The sequence below is a fragment of the Leptopilina boulardi genome, unplaced genomic scaffold, assembly GCF_019393585.1.
Source record: "Leptopilina boulardi isolate dan_hultmark-lab unplaced genomic scaffold, ZJU_Lbou_2.1 LbouV2_278, whole genome shotgun sequence".
Taxonomy (NCBI): Eukaryota; Metazoa; Arthropoda; class Insecta; order Hymenoptera; family Figitidae; genus Leptopilina; species Leptopilina boulardi.
The window spans coordinates 1,582,768-1,602,067 of record NW_026137838.1 but is presented as its reverse complement, the minus strand read 5'-3'; the positions used below and the strand labels follow the sequence as shown (position 1 = coordinate 1,602,067).

The 19,300-nt window shown below is 25.7% G+C and overlaps 1 protein-coding gene across 1 annotated transcript in view; it reads right to left on the bottom strand.

Moving 5' to 3' along the window:
* The window catches only part of LOC127281868 (dipeptidase 1), a 66,843-nt gene that overhangs the window by 20,824 nt on the left and 26,719 nt on the right, over window positions 1–19,300 (bottom strand). The window contains exons 4-6 of the mRNA XM_051305837.1: window positions 14,246–14,378; window positions 9,113–9,263; window positions 5,617–5,686 (exon numbers count right to left, since the gene is read on the bottom strand). Coding sequence (XP_051161794.1) covers window positions 5,617–5,686; window positions 9,113–9,263; window positions 14,246–14,378 — 354 coding nt within the window. The remainder of the gene's footprint in view (window positions 1–5,616; window positions 5,687–9,112; window positions 9,264–14,245; window positions 14,379–19,300) is intronic.

Sequence of the window (19,300 nt, the reverse complement as noted above, 5' to 3'; positions counted from 1 at the left end):
GAAAATGCTTTGCAACGGATCTATATGTAAATGAAAAAGAGATTTTGTCGGGATTAAAATAATCTTTTTTTTCCAGTTTTACACATTGTTAATTAGTCTTTTGTCTTTATAATATGATTTAATTCAAAGTAGTACAATATTTTTCGTGCTTTATCTAAATGCGAGAACAGTATTTTTTTGTTGGGAAAAAAATTATTTTATTATTATTATTATTATTATTATTATTATTATTTTTAAGAGGTTTAAGAATTTTTTTTTAAACAATGATTATTAAATAATAAAATAAAAATTTAATTTCTTATCTCTTCAATGAAATCTAATAGAAATTAGTTAGTAATTTAAAAAAAACCAATTTTCTTCTAATCTTAATCTCCGTTGGGGTTGCTCATTCTAACTAAAATTTTACACATAAATTACGAGAGAAAGATATGATCTTTCTCTCTCTCTCTCTCCCTCTCTTTCTCGTTCATTCTTCTCGGTAAACTCTGCTAATTCGTTGTCAACGGTATTTCCTTTTTTTTTCCCAATCTTCTTTTTGAAAAGTTTATCCGCTTATAGTCAGGCCTTCGCTATATCGTTTTGCTCGTATTGTAGGGACAACTTTAGTTTGAAAGCTGGAGAGAAGCTTGTTCCGCTTAATTAGGAGAGAAAAGTTTTGCTAGGCCAGCAGCTGGTCTCAAAGGGTTATATCCTATACCCAAGAAATACATGTCTCGAACGTTATATGGAAAACTGATTGTCAGATTATTAGTTGTTAATTCAAGGGTCAAGATTTATAAAACACATAAATAAATACTGACAGAAATCCAGATTTCTCTGATTTACATTTTCATTTAATTTAGATGGTATTAATTAAATTTTTTTTCAAAAAGTCTAGTGCAATTTCATTTTTGTTAATTAGTTTTTAAAAATTATTTTTCTCTGGACAAAGTGAAAAGAGCAATTTATTTATTTAGTTAAAAACACTGTGTGTACTAAATCATGAAAATTTATTTGAATTAATTATATGTTTGCAATTTTAAAATATGTAAAAAGATTGTTTTGTTATATTTTTTTTTACAAAGCAAAATATTTTTATCAAAGAAAATTTAAATTGAAACAAATTAAAGTAATATACGAGTTTTTTTTATCTAAAAGGAATTCTTATATTCAACATTAGTAAAAGAAAATAATTTCTAAAGAAAAATGTCTCGGTTTTTATATACAAAAAAATGAAAAGCTTAATTCTCACGAAAATACATTTAAATATTTTTCTGTATCATAATATAGGCGCAAAAATGAACATCAAAGTAAAAAAATTTCTTTGCTAAATACTTTTATCTGCATTTTTTTTTTATCAAATGTTGCACTTTAAGACCATTTACCTTAATAACGCTAACAGCTTCTTTAATCTTTGAAATCTCGGAAATTTATAGTCATATTTTATCTTTTTTTTAAATATAATATTTAACTTACTAATTTTCATTAAATGTCCCTTTTTAAAAATAATTTTAAAAAAATATATCTGGACATGAAAATAAATTGCCTGAGTGAATAATTCACTTGCTATAACCATAAAGAAAACCATGCTTTGTCTCATCTCGGGAAAAGTTAATTAACCAACGGCTAAGAGTTGAATCCTAAAATTAATTTGCTTATAAAGGATCGCATATGGTTGCATATAGTATTTTCAGAGTGTCCAGTAAATTCATTGCTCTTTTCACCTCTCGGCAGAAATAATTTACCACTGAGAAATATATACATATATAGTAAGCAACAAATTGTTCTCGTGGCGATTAACATGAAACTATATCCGCTTTACTTCAGTACCAATGTGAACCAGAATATTATTAAAACTTTGTTATATATAACCGAGTTTAATGAAAGTCTTGATACATTTAAATTTTATTCCCCTTTTTGATATTGTCCAGACAAAAATTAATAAAAATTCGCAATTATAATTTATTGATGGAATATGTAAAACGTTTTTTTTTTTTTTTTTCTTTTTTTTTAAACGGGAAACCATTTTTAAGAGTCGAAATTATACCAACTGATATTTGTTGGAATGATTAGCGTGTCGCTCGTAAGTATTTTATGAGCACTTAAAAATATACCGAGTAGAGCGGATTATAGCAAACGATTAGCAATAAGCTTTTTACCATTACGAGCAATGAAAAAACCATTGCAAATACTTACGTATATTAAAAAAAAAATATGAAGACGCATTATAACAAAAAATCAATAATATGTATATTAAAATTTCTTTTTTTTTATCATATTATTATAAGATATTAAATGTCATCTTAAGCTTTAAGAATGATAAAGAAAGGGAAGAGGAAAATTTTTGCATAAATTAAATTTCTGAAATAGATAAAAGAGAACGAATTTCTTTTATCTTCTTAATATGTACATAAAGAAAAGATAAAATTTTCTTTATTCCTAAAGACAAGAAATTGAATCAACTTAATATTATAGTATAGATACATTATTCTGTATAATTATCTTTTTTTTTTTTTTTTTTTAAATGAAGGTATTTTTATATTAAATTTTTGAAAATTTCAAATTATAATTTCATTAAAATATTAATTATATTATTTGTAATTTAACTCGTTTTAAATTAAAAAATATTTATTATTTTGAAATTTTTTTTATTTTTTTAAACAAAGGGGTTAAAAAAATAAAATGCGTGACATGATGTATGACGTGTATTTGCGTTGTGGGAAATGAAAAATTGCTCCACCTTGACGTGTTTTTTTTTCACTATATATATATTGTAAATTATAAATGAACTAAAGTACTAAAGTGTGTATATACTTTGAAAACAAAATAATAGACAAACTGAAAAAATTTTCTTTTTTCAAATAAAATTATATTATTATATTATATTATTAATTAATAAATTTTTTCAAATTACTATATATCTTGTAGGAAATTTTCTGGTGCATCTTTATTTTCATCATAAATTTTTTTTTTGTTTTTGTAACAATTTTTGAGAAAAAAGCAAAAATCTAAATTTTTCATAAAATCACTTTAAATTAAAATTTTTACTTTAATTCGTTCTAAAATGAAAAGTTTTGAATATTTTTCCATACAATTTACAGGAGTTATAGTTTAAACCATCCTTTAAATGATTCTTAATAATAATTCTTCATTTTTTAATTAGAAAAAAAGTTATTAATTCCTCTGAATAAAATGTTTATTGATACACAATAAAGATTATTGTAAAGTTTTATTTTAATACACTTTTTTTTTTATTATCAATGAACATTTTATTCAGAGGAAGGTTTTTCCTCAGAGAAAATTCCCTAGATAAACGAAGCTTTTAAATAATATTAAGTCTTGCAGCACTGAGCAACAAAAGAATTAATAATTTTTTTAAAATTAAAAATGAATTATTATTAAGGATCATTCAAAGGATAGTTTAAACTATAAATCCTGTAAATTGTATGTAAAAGTATCCAGAACTTTACATTTTATAACGAATTAAAATGAAAATTTTAATTAAAAGTGATTTTTAGGAAAATTTAGTTTTTTGCATTTTTCTCAAAAACTGTTACAAATACAAAAAAATTTATGAAAAGAAAAAAGATGCGCCAGGAAATTTCGTACAAGATAGTAATTTTTTTTTAAAAAAATGTTTTTGTTGATAAACGTTGCGTACTTCAGCTTCGTTTCAATTCTATTAAATATTATATAAACATATAATTTTCATTATTATCATTTTATATGTAATAATTTTCTGATAAATTTAAATTATTATTGATAATATTAATTTTAATTTCTTTATAACAAACAATTGCACAACAATTGCGCGCCTTTAACTTTGCTAGTTAATTAATATTTTTTGATTAAATCAAAGAGAGGAAAATATTGAAAAATTTCTATCCTCGAGTTTCAAATGTTTCGGACAATTGAATATTGATTTTTGTTTCATGATCATTGACATTTAACATCAGTGAAGTTACAAATACAAAATCTACACACTTGTAGTATTGGCAACTAATCTAAAAAAAACACAGAATAGGTTGAGACTCAATTTCAATACAATTTTTTTTTGTGTTTGCTTGAAAATAAACAAATATATCTTCATATGTATATATATATATGTAAAAACAGTTTTGAGAAACGTTTTTCATTTGAAAATGCATCAGTTTGTGTTTCCGGGACTGATTACATCTAAAGGTAATTTCCTTGCTTTGAAGCATGTTGTTTGTACAAAAGAAAATCTCTGTATATTCTTTTTTTTTTTTTAACAAAGTTAAGTTCGTTTTGTTTTATTACATGTGTGTGGGAAAAAAAAAAAAAAGTTTTCAACTTTGCGTGATTGAAATTTTCTGAGAGAAAATTTTCCAATTATTTCACATGGTAGAATAGGAAAGCACACATCAAATATGAAGCGATGTTTATACTTCACATTATTTTATCTTCTCTTTGTTTCTCTTTTTCTTTGTATATATAAAAGAATTTCTGATTGTATAGGTGATGAGAAAATTTTTGATATTTTTTTCGAAATATGGTGAAAGATGAAAAAAAAAGTGTGGCTAATTGAAGAAAATGTGTTTTAAATGATAAATTATCGTTTTTTCTTGTATTCGAATTTGCAAAGAATGAAAAGGATAATAAATTTGAAAAAAAGTCTGAGGTGGCATTTAATTTATCGTTAGTGTTCGTGTCACAGGTTTTTTTTTTTTGTAAAGCACACACCTGGTTTCCTAATTTACTTTAGATTTGTTGGTTCGATGCATTCTTTGGTATTTTTTTCTTCTCTTTTTTTTTCTTCTTCTGAAACTTAAACGGGTTTTGCACTCTTTGCGATTGGTTGCCACAGACGTAATTGTTCTTCCCTATCACGTACAGATCGAAATCAAATTCTAAACCAAACACTCGGAACTCATTTCGCAACGATTGGTTAAATTCTTTATACACACTTCTTTTTTTGTATTTAAATTTTATAATTGAACAAAACTAAAATTTTAATTTAATTTTTCGTTATGGAAAATTGTATCATAAAAAATAGATAATTGAAAATATTTTGAAAATATTAATTATAAAAAGATTTATCTGTTATATGGAAGTTTATGTTGAAGAAACATTTCTTTTTGATGGGAAGTGTTTCATATTGCATTTTGCTCGATACCAAAAAAACATTCTGTTTAAGACTGTTCGAGGAATAACAGTTATTTATTTTCTGCGATTGCTTATGTCATATCCGTAACGATATTTAATGTACCGGATATTTTTCCACTTTTTTTTGACATTAAAATATAATTTTTTTTCTTTTTCTAAACATACAGTTAAAATTTGTTAGTTTCTTCGTGAATTTGTGAAAATTGAAATACAAAACATTTTCTTGGGAGGAGAAATTATTGTAATTCTTTGAAAAATTTGAAGTTATATTTAAGAATAATAAATAAATTAATATTTTTAATTGAATTAAAAATATTACTAATTTAATTAATGTTGGTTTTTTTTTAGTGAAAATTAAAAAAGGAAAATTAAATTACGGAAATGTAAAAAAAGGAGTAAATTATAGAAGAGAATTTTCAAGAGAATGTTTTGCTTGAGTTTCTTTTGTCTTGACACACTTGGGTTGGTTATATATATATGTAGGGGATGATAAATGAAATGTTAACTCACCTTTCCAAAATTGGAAAGACCGCCGGTGTGAGGCACTTGACCTGGTTCATCCGCCGTGCTGCAGTCTGCCCTACCGAACCAACAGGTCAGTAAGGCATTTTTCAAATTTCATTTTATTTGTAAAAAAAATAATTATAAAATGTTATTTGAAATCTCAGAAAACAGTTGAGAAAGTTTTTCTTTTTTTTTAATTCGAGAAACAATAAGAAAAAAATTATTTTCCCCACTCTTTTTTTTTTGTAAATAAAAATTTGATCAATACAATCAAATTTGGGTTAAATCAAACAAACTGTTGCCTGAATCGAAGGGCGAATAGAAAAAGCAGTGAAATTGTATTTTTTTTTTTTAATTAAAACAATTTTTTTTTGGTTTTGTTTTCATTTGGATAATTTTTGTTGATTGAAAAAGAAAATTCATTTCGTAATATTATTTCGAAAAAAATACGTTTTTCGAAAATTTTGTAACAAACTTCAATTATTATATAAATGGGACGTTCCACGTCAAACGGAACAGAGCTCTAGCCAAAAATTGGCTTGATAAAAAAAATCGTTTAAGGGCTGAAAAAATTTGTACACTCTTGTACTTTCGAAAGCAGATGGGCGATTTCAGAAATTCAATATGGCGGCGCCTGTAGATGTGATATAAGTCATCAATGTCACGATTCGACAAATACAAACATGAATAAAATTTCCAAAATTAATTAAATTGAATCAAAAAATACACTTTTAAGCATTTTTGGGGTCGCTGAATACGAATCTGAAGTCAGATTTTAAAAATTCAAAATGGCGGATCCAAAATGGTGGTCGATTTTTAAAAATTTAATATTTTTCCTCAAAACTTACTACTTGGGGGTTTTCGGGGTTGTAGAATACGAATCTGAAGTCAGATTTTAAAAATTAAAAATGGCGGATCCAAAATGGTGGTCGATTTTTGTTAAAACTAAATATTTTTTCTCAAAACTGGTTACTCGGGGGTTTTTGGGGTCGCTGAATACGAATCTGAAGTTAGATTTTTAAATTCAAAATGGCGGATCCAAAATGGTGGTCGATTTTTGTTATAACTCAATTTTTTTTAACAACTGGTTACTCGGGGGTTTTTGGGGTCGCTGAATACGAATCTGAAGTCAGATTTTTAAATTCAAAATGGCGGATCCAAAATGGTGGTCGTTTTTTGTTAAAACTCAATTTTTTTCTCAAAACTGGTTACTCGGGGGTTTTTGGGGTCGCTGAATGCGAACATGTTGTAAATAAAATAATAATAATAAAAAACTAAGCGCATATGAAAAATAAAAAAATAATATGTAAAATTAATGAGTAGTAAAGTGTTTGTAAGGACTTTTGATATTTAAATCTTTCTTTTACAAAGGTAAAATCATAAAGCTCTAAAAAATATACACTGTTAATTACAATGCTATCGTTCATAAAAGGTTTCAAAGACACTTGGCTAAAAAATATACAAATGCTCCTTTGTTTTAAAAATAAGCGACCTTTAAAACACCCGAATAACATATTTAATCAAAAAAATCTAATTTTATAATTAATTCATCCACACCGAAAACCCTAAATAACAAGTTTCGAAGAAAAAATTGAATTTTAACGAAAATGGACAGCCATTTTGGATCCGCCATTTTGAATTTTTAAAATCTGACTTCAGATTCATATTCAGCGACCCCAAAAACCCCCGAGTAACCAGTTTTGAGAAAAAATATTTAGTTTTAACAAAAATCGACCACCATTTTGGATCCGCCATTTTGAATTTTTAAAATCTGACTTCAGATTCGTATTCTATGACCCCGAAAACCCCCAAGTAGTAAGTTTTGAGGAAAAATATTAAATTTTTAAAAATCGACCACCATTTTGGATCCGCCATTTTGAATTTTTAAAATCTGACTTCAGATTCGTATTCAGCGACCCCAAAAATGCTTAAAAGTGTATTTTTTGATTCAATTTAATTAATTTTGGAAATTTTATTCATGTTTGTATTTGTCGAATCGTGACATTGATGACTTATATCACATCTACAGGCGCCGCCATATTGAATTTCTGAAATCGCCCATCTGCTTTCGAAAGTACAAGAGTGTACAAATTTTTTCAGCCCTTAAACGATTTTTTTTATCAAGCCAATTTTTGGCTAGAGCTCTGTTCCGTTTGACGTGAAACGTCCCAAATATATAATTATATCTGATTTAAAGTAGCAAGTTGAAGGAAATTTACAGTGATGACAATTTGTAAGTTGAAAATCGCTCAGTGAAACTTTGAAGACATTGAAATTTCAAAGCTCGTAAGAGAAAGAAACAGACATTCACTGTTAAGATTCAACTAATGCGTTCTCTTTCTCTTTCTTCCCATCTTGTGAAATTAAACAAAAGAAAATGGAAGCTATTCTATATAAATTGCTTTTGCACATTTTCGAGTAGCTTTCAGAAAATTACTTCTTGTAAAATGAAACAGCCATTGATGTGTTTTTTTTCTTGTATAAATTTTTTCTTACCAATTTCTGTTTAGTGTACACACAATGAGTGTGTTTTAATAATAGTTCAACAAGGAATTTTTTTTTTTTTATTGTTTTATTTTAGTTAATTTTTCCATTATTGGATAAATAAAAAAAAAAAACAATTTGTTCATATTTCTGAAATGAATGTTTTTAATTGAAAATATGAAAGAGGTTAAATGCAGTATGTAATTTGAAAATAATTGATATATATGAATAAAATTTCACGCTAGAGAGAATGTAAATTTATTTTTATTGATTGCACAGACATTATGGAATTAAAAGATTTGAATTAGTTTCATCCTATTTGCACTTTTGCGTTGATTGTTTTTGTCAGTCGAGCTATAAATTAATACTTTTTGATTTTGATTCTATATACAGTTGAAACTATTCGAGAAAAGAAAATCGGATAACGACCAATCGCTCTATATATATATATATACACGAATGGTAACAAAAGCAACATGCTATCAGCGTATTTATACAGATATTGGTTGTATGTACTATGTGAAACTTGTTTGCAATTATTGTAGAACGTAAAATCGTTTTTAAATACAATCACTGATTTCACTGCTTTTATGAATATCCACCAATTATGCAAAATTTTACATATATAGAGGTGTTGTTTCCAATTCAAACGTTTACTCGGAAAATTAAGTTTTATTTCTAAAACACGTAAAAAATTTTTATGAAATAATTATATTTGTAATGAAATTTTCATAACAAAATTGTTTGTGAAATGTAATTCATTTTTAATTATTGGTGTATTTTTACAAATTTAAGTTTTTGAATCAAAGAGATAGAGAGAGAGTAGGAAAAAAAGTAATTAAAATAAAGATTGAAATAAGACTAGACTTTTGAAAAGTCGATTAAACTGGAGGAAAACTACTTTTACGAGGGGGGGGGGGCTGGTTTTTTTTCCCTCCAAGAAGTAGTTTTTAATTTTCTTCTTCTTGTTTTCAAAAGAAAAGAAAAAACTTTTCAACTTTTCGTATCCGATACTCACCAAGGTGTATTACACGTATGAGTTAGAGTGAGATATCTGGCTCCTAACTCGTACAGCATCCGCAGCACGGCGAGACTTGCTCCAACTGCATGACCCCCTTCTACCCCTATGAGACTTGCTAATCTACCATCTTTGTGAGCTTCTTCTATCCCTGTAATTTCAATTAAAAAAAAAAAAATTTCTTATTACAACTTTTCATAAATTGAGAAAATTTTTTTTTATTGATTTAAATTTCTGAAAATAGTTTTCAAAAAGAAATTTTAAAAAAATGAAATAATAAAAAAATAAAATGATAAATATAATAATAATAAAAATTTTTATTATATCATAAATTAATTATTGTTGCGATTTTTCTATGTTGCAGATTCCATATTGTGATTTTGAAGCGCCTTTCCAGTGATATGCAAATTGGTGAGTAGTATTTTTAATTTTTTAATTGTAGTTTTAAATCATTTTTTTAAAGACCTACAAAAATTTATTACAAATTCCGGTTACGTTTTTTCGTATTGAATATTTTGTTTAGTAATTTTTTTTATTGCTTTTGCAATTATAACTCTCTAAATCTGAATTAGTAAAAAAGTTTACTATTTTAAATTAGTGACTCACTTTTTGCTTCTCAATTAGTAAAATTCTACTAGTTATTAGTAACTTTTACTAACAATTAGTAAAATTTAACTAATTCTAAAGCAAAAAGTGAGTCACTAATTTAAATTAGTAAACATACTAATTCAAATTTAGAGAGAATAATTGTTTACCCGTCTATATTAAATAAATATATAATACAAAATTCAAATTATAATTTTAATGTTAAAATTATAATTTTGCCATTTTTGTATTAATAATTCAATCTATTTTACAAAATACCTATGTTTATAATTAATTGGTGATAAATATTAATTACTGTATCAATTACTAATATTAATGAAAATCTCTATATTACATATTGTAATAGCAAGAAATCAATCACTAATTTGAAACACAAATAACCGAAATATTGTCTAATTTATTGGTTAATTATTTAATAATATTGAATAATTTAGAAAGAGTAAATTCATTTTCCGATTATTTATTTATTTAAGGCATTATTTTCATTACAAGTTCAATTCGACTTTTTTTTTTTTTTTTTTTTATTCGTGTCTAGATGGGCAATATCGTTTATCTAAACTGATTTTACTTACGCGGCGAAATACCGCAATCAAATCGAGAGATTACACGTGAAAGTGGGTTTATGGTTGTTCATTTGATTACACATAACTGTCCAGTTCAACTTCTCGTCAAATACATCGAAGCATATTCACTTGAAAACTAGTATCGGAGAATAAAATTGTTGACTTTTTTTTTTTCCCCCGCCCCATTCCAGATGTTCCCTCTTATTTAATTGAAAGTGACTATTTGCTTTTATATATATATTTTAAAATATGAAAAAGAATTTCGAGTTTATTTTTTTTTCTTCTAATAAAATGAAATTCTTTTCTATTTTTTTTAATAGTTTTTGAATTATTATAATTAATTCTTGACAAATTATTAATTAATTTGTTAATTAGTTGTCAATTATGATTTTCTTGTTTGGAATCGAAAAAAAATTGTATAGGTATTCTAAAATATATAATTTTCTCGTTTTTATTTCACGCCGCTATAAATTTTATCATTTTACTATTTTCGAGAGTTTCAGCTCACTTACTGGGTACTCGAAAGTTGTTAAGCTGCGAAAAGTGTTTATTTAAACAACTTGAAAAGTGCTTGATTCGCACACTTGTGATATATCGATATGAGAGTGATATATATATATATATATATATATATATATATATATTTATTTGTTAGAGAATTAATCGTGAGATTTTATTCCTCGATTCAGCAAACTCGAAACGTGTCAAAGGGATTGCACGAGTGAGTATTGAAGTTCAATTATAAAATTTTCTATCGTCAGGGTCGTTAAATTGAACTAGAAAGTTATAATTGCTTTACCCGAATTTAATTTCGTTTACCGGGGTATGAACAATTTTTTGAAATATCTGATTTTCTTTCTCGAAATTTTTTTTTGGAAAAGAGAATTTAAAAAAAAAATAAAATATAATAAATAAATATATAATAAATTGCAATTTAAATTAATTGGTTCTGAATTTTAAAAAATAAAATAATGAACGAAATAAAAATTGCAAAATTAATAAATTTAATAAACTTAATAAATTAAATAAATTAAATAGATTTAATAAATCTAATAAATCTGATAAATCTAATAAAACTTAATAAATTAAATAAATTAAATAGATTTAATAAATCTAATAAACTTAATAAATTTAATGGAATTAATAAATGAAATATTTGAAATAATGGAAATATTCATCTTTAAAGGGTTTTTACAGTTTTAAATTGGCAGAGAAACATTGTGTTATATATCTCACTAAACCCGTTAAAGGTGGAGGAAGACGCTGAGGATACTCTGTTACAAACACTGACGTTGGCTGTGTGTTGTCTTTTTCCGACTTGTGCGGGTTAAGAGAGATATATGTCAGGGCGTCTATCAGACGTTCCACGTCCGTGTAAAAGCTCCCTTATCGTGCTTTCTACTTATTTCAACTTTGCGAGTATAAAGCTTATACTGTGTAACTAAGTTTCAAAATTTGTTTGTCAAGAGAGAATGTCCGTATATTAATAATAATTTCATAATGTCAAGTATTTCATGTACAAATATTTTCAACAGAAGAATTAGTGTTGAATTTTATCAATCTTTGAGAATTATTTGCAATTTTTCTAAATTAAATTAAAATTGTTTTAATCTTCTCGGAATTAATTTTTTTAGGTCCTCCTTTTTTTGGGGGGGAAATTGATTTTAGAAAATTCATAGAGATTTTTTTTCGCACTTATTATTCTAGAGGTAGATAAAAATTTGTATTCTAATTTGGCTAATTTTATAATTTACGATTAATTCGATAATTTTCGATTTTTATATGAATTACTTTTTTTTCTGTGGCGATTGAAAAAAAAAATCTAAATCCTGATTCATTTTTAGTAGATAAAGGTTGTGTTGTAGCAAACGTTCTTTTGGCAAATGGCCAGAAAATTCTGGTTTTGTGCGTCGAATACACTTGAATCGAAACAAATACATCGAGTGGATACTTGAAGCTCAAAGTGGCATATCTACTCTTCTATTTCCCATATTCGCATTTGAGATTTCGCCTCTCATGCAAAGCAGATTTAATTCTCTTTTGGTCGCAGAAAATTGAAATCAACTGATATGTTTGACGTTCATCCAAGAATCAAATTTCACAAAGTTTATATCTTCTTTGTAAAGGATTTATCCTCTAGAAAAAATTATATTTTTATTTCCATTAATTAATAAAATAAAATAATAATAATAATTACACAATCATAACAGTTTTTATCAGTTTCTTAATATTTCTCTCGATTAATTCCATTTCTATGAAAATTGCTTTTATTTCTACACACAAAACGATTAACTGGGATTTTTTGCATCACTTGTTAGTTTCGATTTTAAAGTGAATAGCAAGACGAATCGAAAATCAAATAGGTCGGAGAGAGAGAGAGAGAGAAGGGTTGAAAACGACTGGACCAGCGCCAGACAAATGGACCGGGTTTGGAATTTTATCATCATTCAGGAACGTTCGCGATGCTTGACCCAATAACGCGAGATATTTTCTCCATTTATCGTATGGTCGTTTTGTCCAGCCTTCATATATAGAAAAGTGCCGTTTGACAAGTACGCGAATTGCGCCTGAAGCTCAATTTTTATCAGACAAATTTTATTTTATTTTTTTTTTCAAACTTTATATGTCCAAACATCAATTTAAAAATTGACAAATATTTTCACAACAGTTAAACTAAAAAAAAAAAAAAATAATAACAAATGTAAGCTCTAACTTTTTATAGATATTTCTCGTTATTTTCTGTTTTACTTTTCGACATTTTTTTTTATTGTCCCGTCGACTTATTTAAATAAAATATTAAAAAACTAGTAATTAATTTAATAACGCGATGGGAATATAAATCTATTTTTATTTTTGTAAAAAAAAAATAATAAACTACTAGTTATATTCTATAGGTCATATTATGGGATATATAGCTTCAAACCCAAAAGTATCTTCCATAAACATGAAGACAGTATATTTCTATGTCGCATAAATTTTTCGACATATATATTGTACCATATGTAGAAATTTATGTATTCGATACTGAAATCTATAACGAAAATCATTTCTCCTTTAGAATTTATAGCCTATGAAATTTATATAAATTATACTCAACAATTTTACATCCCCCCCCGTGGCAGATGTATAGCATAGAATGAAATTGCGTATCACTTTTTTTTTTTTTTTTTTTTTTTATTTTTTTTAATACACTATAGAGTTAAATAATAAATGCGTGAATTAAGTAAAGTTGAATTGCAAATTTTTTTTTTGTAAAGTAAGAGACGATAGAAAAAAAAAAGATGTTGAATATGTAAATGGATGAAAGGTGCGACTTGCATTTATTAATGATAAAAAAAAAAGAAATTTAATACAAGAAGCTTTTACATAATGAAACCGTAAAGTAATAGCAAGTTACTGGTTAAATAAAGCGAAAAGTAATTAAATGCAATATATAATAAAAAGGGGTTAAATGAAGTTGAACAGTAAAGTAAAATTTTTTGTAAAAATATACGCGAAACTTATATAATTTTATTTAGTTCAAATAAAATAATAATGATAATAAAAATAATAATCATAATAGTAATAATAAATATAAATAAATACACTGAAAAAAAAATTTATTTGATTCAAATACTCGATTACTTGACTATTATCAAATAAATATTTATTTTTTATCAAATAATTATTATTTGAGTCAATTAAATGGTATTTGTTTCAGAAATTATTGGTTCAAATACAATTTATTTAATTCAAATAAAAATTATTTGGTTCAAATAAATATTTATTTGATAATACTCAAGTAATCGAGTATTTGAATCAAATAAATTTTTTTTTCAGTGTAAAAATGAAACTAAAAAGAAATTTATTTGGGATTAGAAAAATTAAATTATTAAAAAGAAATAAATTTAGAATAAATTTTTGTTTGGACGATAAAGTTTAAAGAATGAAAATTTAAAGTGACGTGAAAAAGTGTGCGACTTACCCTCGGCAGTAGTAACGAGAACCATATTTTGGGGATGTTTGTTGACCAGTCTTCGAATTAGGTCGATTTGCTCGAGGGCAAGTTGTACCGAGTCCAAATGCTGTGAGGAACATGGCACATATGCCGACCAAAACTGCAAAAAGCATATATCATAAAAAATTTATTATTATTTATTATCATTCTTTTTTTTATAACGTAGAAAATCCACATGTGCTTAAAATACATAATCATAAAAGGGAACTCTATTTATTACATAATAATGTAATTTTCAAAATGCAAGCACATATAAATTTTGTAAATTATAAATATTGAACAAGTTTCAATTAAATTTCTGTTTTTTTTTTGTAGAGTACAAAAATATTTAGGAATAATATATATGTAATTTTAATAATTTGTCTCTACGGGTACAAAGGAGATAATTAATTTCACAATTTGCACACGTTAATTATTTTATTGTATATATAAGCGGGAAAAGAAAATTTTTTCCTCCAAATTAGGATTTAATTAACAAAATTTGTCGAATTATATTCTTTTTGCGGTAAAAATTTTAACTAAAATTAGTGATTGACATATTGCACATTTTTAAAAATTAAAAAAAGTATTAAAAGTTTTGTATAAATAACTAATTTTTATTGGATTAAAAATTGAGTGAATTAATTAAAATTTTTAAATAATTTTATATTTAATTTCATTTTTATAGTTTTTAATATTTTTCTATGAGATTTTTAGAAATTAAATTTGTTTACTGTAATTTGCTTCAACTCACTTTGAATTCAATTAAGTCGCTATTAAATTACTATATACATGACACGTTCTACAGTGTCGCTGTTTATGAAAAGAATTCCTTTTTCTTTTTTTTTCTTTTTTTTTTTTTTTTGAAACATTACAATTTTTTGTACGATTATAGATAAGCGTATATATGTAGAGAAAAATACGCGCGCTTGTAGGCGAAACTAATTTTTCACTGGTCGTAGCATAGAATATAAATGTCGACGAGTAAACTTTTATTTAACGACGCGAGACGATATTTATGTTTAAAAACGTGTCACTTGCTTTTTAAAGCAAACGGCTGAAACGGATGTGGAAATTTTTTTTTTAATATAGATGTTGATGAACTTCATTTTCGGTCGCAGAAAGTGTTGGATAATTTAGCCAAAGAGTCATTTATATTTTCTAAAACTATTATATTATTAAAAATAATATAATTATAATATAAAATATAATATAAAATATAATATAAAAGTATTTTTATACTTTTAAGATTTAAGAATTTTTTTTTATTATATTTTTATTATCTTTCTATTATCTTTTTTATCATCTTAATTTTTTATTATCCCCCTGACTTTTGGCGGGGATTTTCTTTTTCATCGATTTCGACGCGTATGAAAGTAATTGTAATAATCGTTCTTCGTTTTTTTTTTTCTTTTTTTTTTCTATAAAGGTCTTTCTTGGTATTTTGTAATGAAACTTGACTCTCGTAAAAGTTAAATGCACTTCAATTTATTTTGATCCACGGAGCCTTTATTTATTGCTCTTTGCTCTCGCTTCGGGGATGGGAAAATTGCCATCTCGCTAGCAGAAGACGACGACGACGGGGACCAAACAGCCTTTTTTTCCTATGTGTCCTGCGGAAGTGCAAGATCCGTGCGGCTTCTGGCTGAGCGAGAATACTTGTCGGCTATGGATCTTCGATATCGAAAAGCAAAGTGCTTCAGGTCTATGCTTTCATTCTCATACCCAGACTTTTCCTTCACTTGTGAACCATTTTCCTCTTATTTTCTCTCTTTCTCTCTTTTGCTCTGTCCAAGACTGGAAACTTTTGGGAAACTACTTCGATAAAAGCACCCCTGCTGAAACAGTGGCCTGTGTGAAAGAGTATGGAGTTTGATCAGGCCATTCTCTTTTTCACTGCCACCCCTCTCTCGTCCGCCCTTCAACATTCTCTCTCTCTGTATATATACCTTTAAGATTCTTAAGTACTACTCATTCGTTTTGATTTTTATTACTTTTCTTTTCATTTTCTTCTTTCCTTTTGAATTTCTTCTCACTTTCTCACTCGTTATATATACCTCTTGTGATTTTCTATATAAAAAAGTCGTCTCGAAAGTATATATGTATATTGGATCGATAAATTTAATTTTCCTTGAATAATATGGGAACGTCAATGATATCTTTCTCACTAAGATAAACAGTAGATCAGATGCTGAATTAATTTCGAATTTTTTTGAGATATTTGAATACTTTTATAATACAGTATCGAGAGTAGGAGGAGGTGATTATTCCTTTTGAATAACATTTGAATAATATATTCAGTGTTTTTGTGCGATGGTGTGTAATTTTTTCGATTTTTGAAAGATTTGTTTTTTTAAAAATGTGAATTTTATTTTTCTTTAATTGTGCGCGCATAGGCATGAAATATTTTAGGAAAATATATATTTATTTAAATTAAAATTTTACTGACTGTAACTGACCTTTACTACTTTTAAACGAAATAGTGAAATTAAATTAATTAAAGAAAGTTATAATTAATTTAAATTAGTTTCTAAAAATTAAATAAATTAAAATTATTATTACAACCGAGTTAATGTGCTTTGTGTCTGACTGCAACTAGATTTTACTACTGATAAACAAAATTACGCCAATTTAAATTTATTGCCCGTCTAAAACTGGATTTTACTACTTATAAACAAAATTACGACAATATAAATCGTTTTGTCTGGCTAAACCTGGCTTTTACTACTTATAAACAAAATTACGACAATTTAAATCGTTTTGTCTGATTAAATTTCTATTTTATTTACTCGTTTTCAATTTATTATCATGTTTACTACAAAATAACAACATTTAATGAATTTAAATAGTTTTGGCTGATTGTAAATGTTTTTTTCTACTGGCAAACAAAATTACTAAATTAAATTAATTAAATCATCGAATTAACTAAATTATTAAATTGAATCAATGAAATTATTATATTAAATCAATAAATTGAATTAATTAAATTATTACTTTAATTTATTGAAATTATTAAATTGAATTCATGAAATTATTGAATTAATTTAATTAGCTTCATTTAAAAAAAATTAATTAAAATTATTATTTTTATTTATTAATTAAGCTTCAGCCTTTCGGCCCAGAAGTGGACTTGGTTTAATACAAAATTAAAAGAATATATAATTAAAATTATTATTATTATTGTTGTAACAAAATTAATGCTTTGTCTGACTGAAACTGGATTTTACTACTGAAAAACAAAATTACATCAATTTTAATTGCTTTGTCCGACTAAAACTGACTTTTACTACTTATAAACAAAATTACTGACAATTTAAATCGTTTTGTCTGATTAAAACTTCTATTTTATTTAACTGGTTTTAAATTTATTATCATCATCATCGTAGACAATAATACTCTCTTAATCACATCCATTTATATTTGATTTTCATCACATTATTTATATAGCTCTCTTTCTCTCTTTCTCTTAATTCAACTAATATAAAAGTTAAATCCTCTCTATAATTTTCCAAAATTCTTATCTTAATTTCTATTTGAAAACTTTTCCCTCTGACATTATAAAAGGCGAAAACACACGCTTTTTCCGAGAAAAACATGTTTATAATGAACTTTCGAATCTAAAATACACACGCAAGTTTCTGATCGAATGAAATGCAATTTCGAAAGTGGCAACGGCGGAAAATAATATAAAGGTTTAGTTTTATCTTTTCCTTTTCTTTTCAAGAAAAACTTGAAATCTTGAGAGCTGGCACGTCTTTTTGATAAACTGGACGTGAGATGACAGATATGATAGATAGGAGAGAGGGATATATATATGATATATATATATAGAAATATAAAAGAAACTTTTTGAATTTTTGCGAAAACGGGCAGAGAATAAAATTGAATATTACAAAAGTTAAAAAGAAACTTTCACCAAATTCTTATACTTTTTATTTTTATTGAAGTCACCAATTGATAAACAGGGTAATAATTCATATTCTTAAAAATTAACAATTCCAAATTTGTCTAGTACAAAAATTGTTTTATTTTATTGATTATTTTTTGGATTTTTCAAAAATTTTTTCTTGGTAAATAATTTTTTTTAATTTATAGATGGAATTTTTTTAATATGAAGAAAATTTATTTGATTTAAATAATCGTTTATTTGACTATTAGCAAATAAATATTTAGTTGAATCGAAAAAATATTTATTTGAATTAAAAAAAATTATTTGTAGAAAAAAATATTTTATTTGTTTAAATAAATATTTATCTGCATTTAATAATTATTCATTTGTATTAAATATTTATTATAGTTAAATTGTTTTAATTTTTTCAAATACAGAAATTACTGGTTCAAATACAGTTTATTTAATTTAAATAAAAATTATCTGGTTCAAGTAAATATTATTTGGTTTAAAGTTCAAAGAAATATTTATTTGCTAATAAGTAACCGATTATTTTATTTTAATAAAATCTATTTTAATTAAATACAATTTTTTTCTATATATAGAAAATTTAGAAATTTTGCAAAAGTTGTTCAATTTTTTTTTTTATTATTATTTTGCGATCAGAATCAAGGGCTTCTTGATAAAGTTGGTCACGATTTAACACAATAATCTTAATCTAGTTATGAAACAGATGGACGTTAATTTTGTTAATGGACTTGACTTTTGGGTGGGAATAGTTAGTCAGGCGCTTGATTCTCGAGGTTGTGGTTTACGTTCCCACCGTTAAGCTTTCCTCTCTCTCTCTATCTATCTCCCTCTCTTTCTCTCTCCTTCTGCAACGGTCAGGCAAATAAGGATTAATTAAGCGGGTCACGGGTGCTCGGAATATCCCTTTAATTCGATTCACACACAGTGTGTACTTCCAAAGTTTCTCTATAGTCGCATTTTATTTTTTCTCTTCATATGTGTACGAAGAAAATTTTCACAAATTTGTCCTAAAATTACCTTTGTAATGTTTGACCTTTGCTGGACACACTTATCTTCTCTTGACTTGTAATTTTCAATGTAAATTTTCACTTTCAAAATTAAAGGCTCTCTCATTCTCTCAAATT